This window comes from Thermobia domestica, chromosome 5 (genome assembly GCF_964235325.1).
Source record: "Thermobia domestica chromosome 5, izTheDome1.hap1.1, whole genome shotgun sequence".
In the NCBI taxonomy this organism is placed as follows: domain Eukaryota; kingdom Metazoa; phylum Arthropoda; class Insecta; order Zygentoma; family Lepismatidae; genus Thermobia; species Thermobia domestica.
In genome coordinates this window covers 220,224,563-220,238,684 of record NC_137458.1, presented here as the reverse complement: position 1 = coordinate 220,238,684, position 14,122 = coordinate 220,224,563, and the positions used below count along the sequence as shown (strand labels likewise).

Below are 14,122 nucleotides of genomic sequence, written 5' to 3'. Positions count from 1 at the left end.
ACCATAATTCGAACCGAGATATTTCTGAAAAAAATAATTTATCAACAGCAATTCTTAGTTATAATATTTTATAAAAAAGTATTGAAGGACACTTATAAGCCTGAGTACCTAATGCTATAATGCTATAAAAAAGAACTATGTTTATTGTAAAACGTCGATGACTTAATTCTGAGTTAAATAGGTAAGTACGCCATTGATCTGTTTAATAGAGTGAATACCAAATTTGCTGGTTGTTTAATACATTTACGTAAGTCAGTAGTCACAGTTTATACGAAGTTGTTAAACTCACTAGCGTTATTTTACGCAAAATTGACACCAATCTAATAATTGAAATTGTGTCTATAATGTAAGTTGTGCTATAATATTATCTCGTAAAATATTCATCACAATATTAATTACCTTTTTCTTTTATATAAATTTATATATATTTAAAATACAGACTTAATACGGTAAGTTCACATGATACTGTAGGCAGATACCAGTATTTATAGTTGTGAATGCGTTAAACGTCAAAACTTTCATGATTATTATACACGCCAAACAACTGAAAATACTATTGTGTTCAAAAGCCATATCACATGTTGATAAAGCTTGTGAAACATGCTTCATTAAAAAGAAATAAAACCTTTACTTTTCACGAATAACAGACATATTCAGTATGTGCGAATATCACTGAAAATTTCATGTGTCAATATAAATTACAATGAAACAGTTTGTATTCCTTCTGTCATACTACACTATATTATTTGTGCATTTCATGGAGGTAAGTAACCAATTGAATTTTCAGATATTTGGGACTATAGTAAAGAGGAAATAGAATAATCTCTTTATTATTTTGTATTAAAGTTTCCACACTATCTACTGAAACAAATAAATAAAATTGTTCAAAGAAAAATAGTGTTGATATGTATTGTAAATATTCTTTCGTATTGAGTAACTATTGAGCAGTTCGAAATATTGGGGTTTAGAACTGACGCTCTCTGACTTAATATTTTTTGGAAGAAACTTAACCAGCAGACACATTACCAGAAATGAATCTCAGAAGCTCTAGATTAATGGCAGTAGTTTATATTCAATTCAGTTTCAAATATTATTAATAAAATAATGAATGTACATGTTTTTAATTTCATATGGTTTTATAATCCTGGCTGTTCAAGTATGTGAACTTTCTATATTGAAACATTTCTGTGAAAATAGTTTATATTTTTATTACATTCTCGTCCTCTTCACTTCAACTATTACAGTATGATTTTGCAGCCTGATACCATTGTCTTTACTAAATTGTTTTAAATCATGTGTTCAAGGAGAGACAGAAATTCAATATTACTTGAATGTGAAAAGTGATGTAAAATTACACGACTAAAATCTAAAATAAGAAAATACATTTTCTGAGTATTGTTGCTACAGAGATATGCATCATCAGCGCAATATTGGATTGGAAACATATGTATTATGGTCTGAGATTCTAATTAGGTATCTTAAGCTAAAGCAAAGCCGGTTTCTACGAAAAGATATGCAAAATGTACATGTGTTTGTAATTTTTCGGTTTGAGCCATGTCTGGATAAACGCTGCATGGTTATTTCAAATATGATCCATACTTAATTTATAGTTGAGTTCTCCACATTTTAATTGTGTTTGAAAGTTGAAATGCTGAAAAGTAATTTAAATACGTTTTAAAATAACTTACTTTAATAAGAAAATTATGAGCATACAGTCGTAAGTAAGGTGGTGGCACTTGACGAACTTTTTTAATCTACTGCGCATGCGAAAACTATTCCGGTTAATGATCCGGTTCCGATTCCTGTTTCGATTCCTGCTCCGATCCCTGTACAGACTTATGTTCCAGTATCTGTTTCGGCTCCTCAGGAGCAGACAACGCGCAAAGACCAGCCTTTTATGTCTATGAACATCACAGGACCAAGCATGCGCAGAAACATTACAGTTCGAATTATGCACAACAGCAAGACTATGAACATAGTACAACGACCATGACACTGCCGGTAGAGGTTTTTGAACAATTAAAACATCCGGGGTGTAGTCGGTCTCTTTTAAGAGCACTTTTTGATGTTAATAAACTATGGCAACATAGTAGAGCAGAAATGAAAAATTAACATCAGATTTACGGAGAACGTAATCCCGCTGCAGTAACCAACACACACGCGCACACCAACACACACGCATGTGTAGAAAAATTACAGTTCCAACTCTCACTTACGGTTCCGATTGTGCACACCACCACCAGCAGCAGACTACAACATAGCAGATCAAGTACATACAATGGCTACAACATACGGCTATGAACACATATTCAAACTTCTATTGAACATAGTAGAGCAGTGGTTCGCTCCCATTGTGCGTGGTTTCGCACGCACGTAGTATACTCTCTCTCACGCACACACTTGGTTTACGGGGAACTTAGTAGCGCATGAACAAACTGTTCCGGTTGCAGTGCAAGTTGCTCCTCCGGAGGAGACTACGCAATGTGTACCCTTTTACAATTGTGACCTATTGTAGCGATTACACAAGAAAGGCTCCGAACACCTATATGCGCAAGCAATTCCGCTTCCTGTTCCGACTCAACTTTCAGTACCATTACATGTTTCGGAGCAGACTACGCAACGAGTAGGCTGTTACGATCTCTTTTTTGAACCGCTATAAAAGACTATGGCCTATTTTTCATTCCCTAAATAATATAGTACAAACACTTGTTTACGTATGCGCAGTTGAATTTACAGTTCCAGACTCCCACTTCCAGTTCCGAATGAACACAACAGCTGCAGATCACAAAATACAAAGGCTCCAACATAAGACTATGAGGAGAACATATTGCAACTCCTATTGAACATAGTAGAGCAGTGGTTCGCTCCCAGATTGCGTGTGGTTTCCTTTCCAGCTCTCTCTCACACATACACACAAACATTTGGTGTACGGAGCACTTGGAAGTGCATTAACAAATTGTTCCAGTTTCTGCTCTAGTTTCGGTTCCGGTTCCTGTTCCGATCTAAGTTCCAGTACGAGAACCGGTTCCCAAGGAGGAGCCTACGCAGCGAGTAGGCTGTTACAACCCCATTTTTGAACCATTATAAAAGACTATGTCCTGTTTTTCATTCACACACACACACACACACACACACACTTGGTTACACATGCGCAGTTCCATTTTAGTAGCAATTACCGTTCCAACTCCTAATCCCAGTTCCGACTGAACTCTGCAGCAGCACCAACATAATTCAGAGGCTACACCATAAGACTATGAACACACATACCACCTCCTATTGAACATAGTACATCAGTGGTTCTCTCCCAGTTTTCGTGGGTTCGCACGCACATAGTATTCTTTCTCACACACACAAAGACATGATTCACGGAACACTTGGTAGCGCATGCCCAAGAAAATTACAGTTCCAATTTAGTAGAATCAACAGGCACACACAGAAACATTACAGTTAGGATTCCGATTACTGTTCCAGTTCCGGTTAAGATAACACACAGGAGAGCACGAGTATGACTTAGACTGGGGTGTTTTTGTGGTCTTTTATGACTATGACGTATAGTTTAGATGGCTTATAGGTTATGGCCGAACGGCTTTTTATAACAATTATAACAGAGTTGGATGAAACTAGGTATATAAAGCTTCCCGTCATAAACCAGTTTGCATAAAGCTCGTATATAGGAATGTTCCTATATGACGATTACTAATACCATATTTATTTTACCTAGGTTTTATAGTTATGCCCTTTCTATGGCAATTTCAGCCGATTTGGATGAAACTCGGTACATAGGAGTCTTTGGAGATGCTGCTTACGAATACCATTTTCATTTTTACATAGGTCTTATAGTTTCTGTGGGATATGCCCTTGTTTGACAATTTAGCCGATTTAGATTAAACTCGTATAAAGAGGATTGCGAACATGCTGATTACGGGTATCATATTTATTTTTACGTAGATCTTATAGTTTATGTTGGAAAAACCTCTTCTCTGACAATGTTAACCGATTTTGTTGAAACTATTTATATAGGGGTTTTCGAACATCGTGAGTACGAATATCATATTTGTTATCATATTTGTTTATACGTAGGTCTTATAGTTTATGAGGGATACGCCCTTTTTATGACAGTTTTAACTGTTTTGGATGGTATTCTGTATATAATGGTTTTCGAATTTGCTGAGTACTAATACCATATTTATTTTTACATAGTCCTTATAGTTTATGTGGGATATGCCCTTTATATGACAATTTTAACCAAATTGAATGAAACTCGGTATATGGGGATTTTCGAACCTGGTGATTACGAAAATCAGCTCCGGTGGCCCAGTGGTTCGCTCTCACCTCGCATATCATTTTCTTTAGCTTATTTGAAATGTTTGTGGAACGTTAAACTTGAAAATTGCATTTCGGCTCATACACAGACATACAAAGGGTTCACGGAGCCTTTGGTAGCGTATGGTCAATAAAACTACAGTACCAAATTCGGTTCCAATTTAGTACGAGTTACACTTATGCACAGAAAAAGTACAGTTTTGATTCCAATTACACACAACATCAGACTACGAACATAAAAGAACGAGTATCACATTGGCGGGTGTTTTGTGATCTTTATAAAAGTCTATTACCTATTTTTTATTCCCTAAATATTCCCTCGCTAGGGCACGCGCAAACACATATATGGTTTGCAGAGCATTTGGAGATGTATGTGTCGCTCCAATTTCGGTTACAGTGAGAGTAAAGGTTCCAATTACACATGAGCAGACTGCAAACATAACACAAATTATAACAGACTATTACGAGCAAGCTACTTGCACATTTTTGTTAACCCTATGTAACATTGCAGAGAAGAGAATGACTAGTATTTATACTTTTGAACCGCTATGTAACATAACAAGGTAAATCCTTTTTATCCCTTGCATGTAGCGATTTTTAGAAGGGTATAGCATATTTTTGCAGTTCCTATTTAACATATCCGTGGGCACACACTTGTTTTTCAGCAAGCGTCGAGTTTTCTGTTTCAACAGGAGAACTGCAAATTGTACTGTGCACGTAAAGACAGAGAACAATGAAAATTTCTATTTAATCAATTTCGTAGAGCTCAACAAGATGATATTAGATTTATGGGTAATTTTTGAGTGCTGTGCGGAGCACACCCTCATTCGCCTGTTTAGAGTATCGTATTTGAGACTACTGCAATGTCCGCGACGAAGTACAGGGTGGGTACAAAATCTATTTCAATAGACCTCTCAATCTTTTTCTATCACCGTATTTTCTAGCATTAATAAAAAACTCTAGAGCCAGTCCTCCTGTTACGGGGCCAAGGTAATCCACACGGGGAAACAAAATAACATCTGCCATACACTCCGTACATTGCACCTCTCGCATTTCTCGTATCCCCTTTTAGGGGTGTACTCCTTCCCTGTTATGAGCATTTTTCCAACCATTGTTTTAACATAGTAGAAATTACACAGTGTCCACGAACATAGCGGTAATGAACACATTTTCCACCCGCCTATTTAACATAGCAGAAATTACATAACAACAATGTAACATAGCAGAGCTAATAAAAAAGTATGGATTATTTTTCAACGCCTATTTTAACATAGCAGAGAAAATAAAACAACATGAACATATTTTCCAACAACTATTTAACATAGAAGAAACTACATAAGACTACAAGTACGCAGCAGAGCTAATATAATTTTTTGGATTGTTTTCCCACACTTATTTTAACATAGCAAAAATTACGTAAGACAATGAACACAGAGACTATTTTGACAGCGCTCCTATGTATCATAGCAAAGACTATAACCACACCTGTGGTATACCAAAATCCTTATATAACATAGTAGATATCACACAAGAAAGGCTACAGAGCATTAGAATATGAACACATTTTCCAACAGTATTTAACATAGCAGAGATTTGACCAGGTATATTAAACTGTTTTTAAGACACAATTTATGGGTGTATTCGTATTCTACTCTTACCACTTTTTGAACCCGTATTTTAACATAGCGGAAATTACTTAAGACAATGACAGGAATGTTTTTCAACTTCTATGTAACACAGCAGAGATTACCTAACACTATGTATCATAGCAGAGTTTGGCTTATTTTTCCAACCCTATTTTGACATAGCAAAAGTTACATAAGACTATTAGTACAGAGACAACAAACGCATAGTCCTATTTTAGCAGCTGTAACGGCGCTGGTAGATACTTACAGCACTACATGCCTAGTGGTTATGTTAAATGAACCTGGCTGGATGTTTAGTTACAGGAACCGGAATTCGAATATAAATCCAGCATTCGATATGAAACAATTTATTATAATAATAACTAAAAAACAACAACGATATAAATATTCAACAGCTAACAGATCATACAAAAAATATCGAAAGCGGGTAGAAAATTCCTAATGTGCGTAATGCTACCGTGTTGACGTTGCCCGTGCTTTTAGATTACAAATCACTTATACTAATTTTAATTTTGAGTAGGTTGTTCCGAATGAATACAATTGAACACTACCATTAACATTATCACTATCATATAATTAATAGAGAATCAGAAAATGACTCTCAGTTGAAACTACAGAAAATGAGAAGGTGCAAAATAGAGTCAGCTCCTAATTCTCTTTTAACCATTCACAAACCCATAGAATACTTTATCTTCGTCAATAATTTATAAATCACCGCAACATTTTGCAAACTAAGAATTTAAAATGTCACTGCGATGATTACCTTTTACACTGCGCCGAGCGCTATGCTGCATTAACTTCAACATCCATAGATGGCAGCAGAAGATAGAGCTAATATTCTTTGCGCAAGCAAACCTGACATCTATAATAACTTTATAAAGTTCAATATCTCATCATCTTTAGCGAGAAGAAAAACTTTGTTTTTTTCTTGTACATCACTATTTCAGAGCATTCGTATGTAACGTAGCAACGACTACTAACATAACAGAGAATAATGAGAATGTACTCGTTCAATTTTATGAGTACTTTTCTCAACCCCAATGTAACACAACAGAGATTACTTAAGATAATGCAACCAGAAATTACACAAAGGCTAAATACATCTATTTTCACAACTCCTTATGTGTAAAAGAGTACGGGCTAATTTTTAACCCGTATTTAATACAGCAGAAAACATGAACCAACAACACGAATGTACTAGTCCCCTTTTATCAACCCTTAAGTAACATAGCAGAAATTACATAACATTCATCTAGTACTACATGTCCCAAATGTACTGACCATCAAGATCAAAGCTCAAATATTTAAACCAGAATAACTCGTAAACGAAGCAACATATTGAGGTGCTGTTTCCATATTTTGTAATTCATCACCAACTACTACATGTACCAAAAGCACTGTACCAACGAGGTCACAAACAAATATTTGAACCAGAATAACTCGTAAACAGATTAACACATTGAGATGCTGTTTCCACATTTAATAGTAGAACACCAACTACTACATTTCCCAAAAGTACTGATCTTTTTGTCAAAGGTAAAATATTGAAACAAGAATAACTCGTATACGGAGCAACATATTGACGTGCTGTTTCCACATTTAGTAATAGGTCACCAACTACTACATGTCCAAGAAGTATTGACCATGGAGATGAAAGGTCAAAGACATTAACCAGAATAACTGCTAAAGGGCGGTGCTGTTTCCACATTTAGTAGTAGGTTATCAACTACTACACGTCCCAAAAGTACTGAACATCGAGGTGACAGGCCAAATATTTCAACCAGAATAGCTCGTAAACGGATCAACATATTGAGGTTCTGTTTCCACATTTGGTAATAGATCAGAAACTACTACATATCCCAAAAGCACTGACCATCGACGCCAAAGTACCAAATGTTTCATCTTAAATAACTCGTAAACGGGGCGACGGATAAATTTGTGTGACCAATTCAATTTTTTACTAAGCAGAAAAACAAGTTAAGAAGGAATAAATTTGAGTGGCTTATTTAATTTTGTGTTTACGAGAAAAAAGAACCTAAGAAGGGCCAGTTTAAATAGGTGAGTACTTTATATTCCTTCGGGCTATTCAATAAACGAAAAAATAAATTTATACTGTAGCGTTATATGTATAATTTGACTTGTTACATATATTTCCTTAGTTCGAATCACTATGTTGATAAACATGAGTAAACATTCTAGTTGTTACCTGTAATTTCAATATTTATTAAATACATTGAAAATCAATAACATTAATAGTTTGACACAACTAACATTTATTTTTCTTATATCATGAATGAATTATTCTGTTGATATAGCAACAACAGACAAATACCTATCTTCTCTTCAACAACGGACCTTACATGATTATCTACATAAAATCGACATATATATACTTTATTTTTCTTCTTCTTATCAACAACTTGTGAATTTCTAAGAGCCGTTGCTTAAGATAACTACAAGAAAACATAAGTAGTTTACCAATTAGATATAGAATCTCGTTGTATACGTGGCTCCCGACGACGACTTCTTGAATTGGTTACAATTTAAGAAAGAATCCTGGACCTTTACATATTCACACAAACATCGTTACCTCACTTTCCGAATGACCCTCCTATGTATGTAATTTACAATACGTATATTAATTTCATTTTGTATCAACACTAATCTTACATTTGTTTAATAATCAATTATGTTTTAATTCTATAAATTATAGTCGAAGAGGACTTATTCAAAAATACGATCAACTTGATAATTATTTTGGTCCAAAAATAGATTCTTTAATTCAATATCTTCGGAGGTCATTAACACATTAAATGAAAAGAAAATGTCATATTACATACATTATTTCTTCCACTTGTGCATCATTAAGATGATTACAAAAGAATCGAAATGTAAATATTGATAAATGAAGTGAATTACAATGAAATCATAACAATACTCAAAATAAAAAAAACACAAATTAATCGATATCCTATTTAGAAATAATACACATAAGGAAATTATCATATTAACAATATATCTGAAAATTCAACATTATCCATGTTAGCATTAAATAAAACTACTGAAGGAAATAACGTTTTAATTAATTGTATCCATTTGCTTTTGGTATATTTTGATCTACTCCATTATTTAAACTCATCAACATTACGTAAACCCAAACGTTTACTGCGTTTCAATCCATTAATTCAAACACTTTAGGTTTAACTTGTTTAGTAGACAAATAAGGTCCTGCGTATCAATCGCACAAGTTATATATTCTTTGTAATGACCCGTCGCTTTGAGGATGCAGCCTCACAAAAACTTGATCATTTATTTGAATTTTAGATTTACCCGCTTGTTCATGTTCTACTTTCTAATTTCGTAAACTAAAGTTTGAGTCCTACGAAGATGTACCATAGTGAGATGATGTGAATAATCCATTTCATCATCTTCATTGAGTTTAATATTAAAATGTTGCACTATTGGCTTTATAAAGTCTATTCCATTATGAATATTCGCCGGAGCGATACCCAAAGCATCAGAAACTAAATAATTAAAACAGTATGCAAATACTGTAAAATATTTAATCCAGTCAGTGTATTTGTCCCGACAGCAGTGTCTAAATAGCATACCAAGAAAACGATGCTCATTTTCAACAGAACAACTTGGGTGATACGGTGTAACAAAATGCACTTTAATGTTAACATTGTTCATTGCACGGATGAATAAATTGCTGCAAAATCGTCCACTATCATCACAGAGAATATGCTCAATTGCGCCACAATGAGGCATAGATATACATTCAAAATTCGATGTACAACCGCAGATGAATTTGCTTTCCGTAGAGGATATGCGACTAAATATCTCGTGAATATATCCATAACGGTAAAAAGAAAAGTTTCATCTGTATGTGCTCGCGGAAGAGGTTCATATAAATCCAAAGAAATGATGGAATATGTCCTTCAGGAATGATTGACGGCATAGGTTTATATATAGGTTGATAGTTATGTTTAATTTTCATACACTCTTCACAATCGTTAATGTATCTTTTGATCTGTGTTCGTAATGATTTCCAATAAAAGGATTTACTAATTAATGAGTATACCTTCAAATATCCGAAATGTCCAAAATCGTAATGATACGCTTTCAGAATTCAAGGCACTAATATCTGTGGAATAGAAATCTTTCTGTTTTTTATATGTGAAATCCTTAATCAGTAATACGCCACCAAGCACTTGATACATTGTATCCCAATTACGAGGACAATCACAATACCTAGCGCAAGGTATTAGATGTTGTGTAATTTTGGCATAACACTCATATTTCCTTTGTTGCTCTTTCAATTCTCATATAGATATCTTAGTTATTTTATCTTGTAATATTTAAAAACCGTTTATAGATAAAATTTGATGATTGTCATCTGGGAATAATCTAGATAAATTATCGACGGGGACATTACTAACTCCATTAATGTACTGTACATCGAAATCGAAAGATTGAAGTTCTAAAGACCATCTTAATAAACGAATATTATATACTTGTACTTTTTTAAAATGACTAATGTTGTATGATCAGTTGGGACTATAAAATGGCAGCCACTGGTGTATGGAGCGAACTTTTGTAGAGCAATACATGCAGCAAGTAACTCGATTTCTGTGGTCGAATATCCCTTTTTCGCGTTTTTCAATGTCCGACTCGCACAGTAAATAACAGCTGGTTCATCTGTCGTTGGATTTGGTAGAAATAATATGCTTGAAATTCCTGATAAAAAACATCACATTGCACATGGAAAGAACGATCATATTTAGGATGATTTAAACGAATACTTTCCATAGTAATGTTTTTTAATTTGTTAAGACTGTGTTCCTGTAAAGTACCTCATTGCCATGGAATTCCATTTTTGTTATTGAGAATAGCGGTTGAGCAATCTCTTCAAATCGAGGTATTCATTTTCTAAACCAGTAAAACAATCCCCAAACTTGACGTGTCTCGTTTAAGTTAGTGGGAAAGGGTAGATCTCCTATGGTTTGTATCTTGGATTCACTAATACACATTCTTTGAGCGTCTATAGAATAACCTAAGAATTCAATGGATTCCCTGAAAAATTTGGATTTTGTTATATTTGCGGTTAAGCCTGCTTTCTGCAAACGCTCCAGAACTGCATCTAAGTTTTCTAATTAATCTTTAGGAGTTTTCCCCATTTTCCCCATGGAAATCATCATTTGCACGATGATCTTGTCCTATTCCGTTATTTAAATAAGATGCTAAGGCAGCACTACCATAAATTAAAACAAAAGTCACTCGATTATAATCATATAATTGACCTTCAAACGAAAAAGCAGTGTACGGTCTTGAATTTGTTCCTAACACGATCTATTTATACGCCATCACGAGATTGATTCCAAATATGATATTTCCTTGTAACGGACTAAGGATTTCTTCCACTGGGGGATATGTCACATGTTTTAGTTTTATGCTTATTTAACTTTCTCAAATCTAACACTATTTTTAGATCCATCCTTTTTAGGTACTTTATGTAGCGGGCTAAAATGAACACTTTGTGAATAACTTATTATTCCGTTTTGCAAAACTTCTGAAATTTCCATTTTCCCTAAATATGTAAGGTGTATTGTATGACTTTGTTACTATTGGGCTTTCTGTATCAACTTCAAATCGTACATGAATTCTTTACAACATCCCGGTCTCTATTAAAACACCTTTCTATGTTCATAGAGAATGTTCTTGAATTGTACTACAAAAATTTTATCAGTATTATTTACGTTGTTATATTTTCATAAGCACATCTATGAAATGAATGATCACTGTTGTCAGTAAAAGGTTTTTTCCCTTCCATGATGCACAATAACCTTTTCCTTACAATTGCACTTATTTACGTAAAGAACATGGTTAGTAAAGGGTAGACACTGGCAAGCAATGTGATCGCAAATAGGAATTAAATTTTGAACAATTTTATCGTGAATGTTATGTATTTAGAATATTTTATTTTCAAAATCTAAAGCTTTACGTAATTGCGTAAGACAATTTAAACATATCAGTACATTTTCGTTTAATTCATTAATAACCTAATGGGAATTGAGATTTCATAATCCATTATTATTATTACGATTATTATTACTTTGCACTATTGATAGGTATTCAAAATTTTCCACTGTCATATTCAAGTGATTCAAATTAATGCATTGTGCAGAAATCAGTATTTGTTGCAACGTAAAAGGTAATAGTATTCCGATCGAAGCTGTAATTCGTGATTTTTGTTGGTACGAATTAATTAATTTCAAATCATTGTATACAGAAATCAAAAAATCAGTTAGATTCTTATAAATTTTTTGATAAACCGTCTGTTTCGAACCAAGACATCTCGGTTTGGCAACTTGAAATCATTCTCAAAATTGGAAAGAAAAGCGTTCTTCAAATCTAAATAATTGAATAAACTCTCCCTGATTGCATTGAACAAAACAGAGCAGGGTGGTAGGAAAACATGCGGTAAAATTTTAAGAAATTTAGATTTTCTATTAAGTCGCATTCTTCTTCGAATTTTTCTAAAAACACACTGGGAAGTATGTCTTCCGACTTTCCACTATATTTCGTTAAATATCGTATTTCACTGAATTTGAAATGGTAATTGCTACTATTAGACAGTTTCGTATGATTAGATTTTTTACTTCTGGCTTTCCTGCGATGAATTGAACGGGGTCTCTTTTCTTCCTTCCCGATGCTACAGGCACTTTCATCCCTCTCCGAAGAGATTTCCAGTACATCACTTTCTTCTATTGCTAATCTGGGTTCATTGGATAAATGGTACCTGTTGCTGATCGATTCAGGCTTAATATTAATAGTAATGATCTTTTCCTTTATAATGTCTATTTCTCCCTATAATACTTTAATTTGGTTCTTATGTTCACTAACCTGCGTTTCAGCGATATCCACTGCACTTTGCACAATTGTAAATCTGTGCAACATGTGTTCCATTATACAGTCGGTTCGTTCTAATTTAGTAATAATTTGCTGTGTTATTTACTCTAATTTATTATCCATTCGCTGAGTCACAGCCGGTGTAATTTGTCCAAATTTAGTATCTATTTGCTGAAACCTAGCATACATTTGCTGAAATTGAGTATCTATTTGCTAAAGAGAGTACCCACTTACTGAAACTTTTATTCAAATTTAATATCTATTTTCTGAAAAGTAGTGCCCATTTGCTCAAGGTTTTGTTCAAATTTAGTGCCCGTTTGTTGCATTTGCTGCGGCAAAGATTAGCCTAATTGTTTTATAAGGCCAGCTAGATTTGTTGATGTCTCCAAACCTGACGTTCCATCAGCATTTTCATTATTACTTTCAACATCCATTTTAAGATCACGATAGATTTTTGTTTACTTCTCAACGAAATGTACTCCGTTTTTACGACTTTTTGAGATTGCTTAATTTTCTTTACGCAACTCTCAAGGTATGTCCTGGACGGAACCACCATCTGAATTGTAACGTTAGGTTTAGATTTTAACTTGTTACATATATGTCCGCAGTTCGAATCATTAAATTGGTATACAAGATTAAACACCTTAATCGATATCTGTAATTGCAATATTTATTAAATACCTTGAAAATGAAGCACATTAAATGTTTGATACTACTAACTTTTTTCCTCATATTTCATGAATGAATTGTTCTGTTGCCATAGCAACAACAGACAAATACGTATCTTCTTTTCAACAACTGACATTATATGATTATCTATATAAAATCAATATATATTCTACATTTTATTCTTTGCATCAACAAATTGTGCAGTTTTAAGCGCCGTTGCTCAAAATAACTAAAACAAAATGGAAGTAATTTACCGAAAATATATGCAATCTCGTTGTAGTACCAAGCAGAAAAGGCAACAATATGCCATTTTAAGTAGCAGAAAATTTTATATAATCCTGTATTATTTAAACAAACGAGGTGATAAATTGGAGAGACCTATTCAATGTTGTACCAACGAAAAATGCCATTTTAACTATCTCAGAATTTTTATACTTTTTGATGCTATTCAAATAAATGAAGGTATAAATTTGAGTGGGCTATTTATGTTTTGTAACGACCAGAACAGAAACCGAAGAAGGGCCATTTTAGATAGCTGAGTATTTTATATCATCTTGTACTATTTTAATAAA

At 33.8% G+C, this 14,122-nt stretch overlaps 1 protein-coding gene across 1 annotated transcript in view; it reads left to right on the top strand.

Moving 5' to 3' along the window:
• The first annotated feature begins 637 nt into the window (after positions 1-637).
• The window catches only part of LOC145685398 (tabserin-like), a 142,230-nt gene continuing 128,745 nt past the window's right edge, over positions 638-14,122 (top strand). The window contains exon 1 of the mRNA XM_081757792.1: positions 638-763. Within this exon, the coding sequence (XP_081613918.1) occupies positions 704-763 (60 nt within the window). The 5' untranslated portion in view covers positions 638-703. The remainder of the gene's footprint in view (positions 764-14,122) is intronic.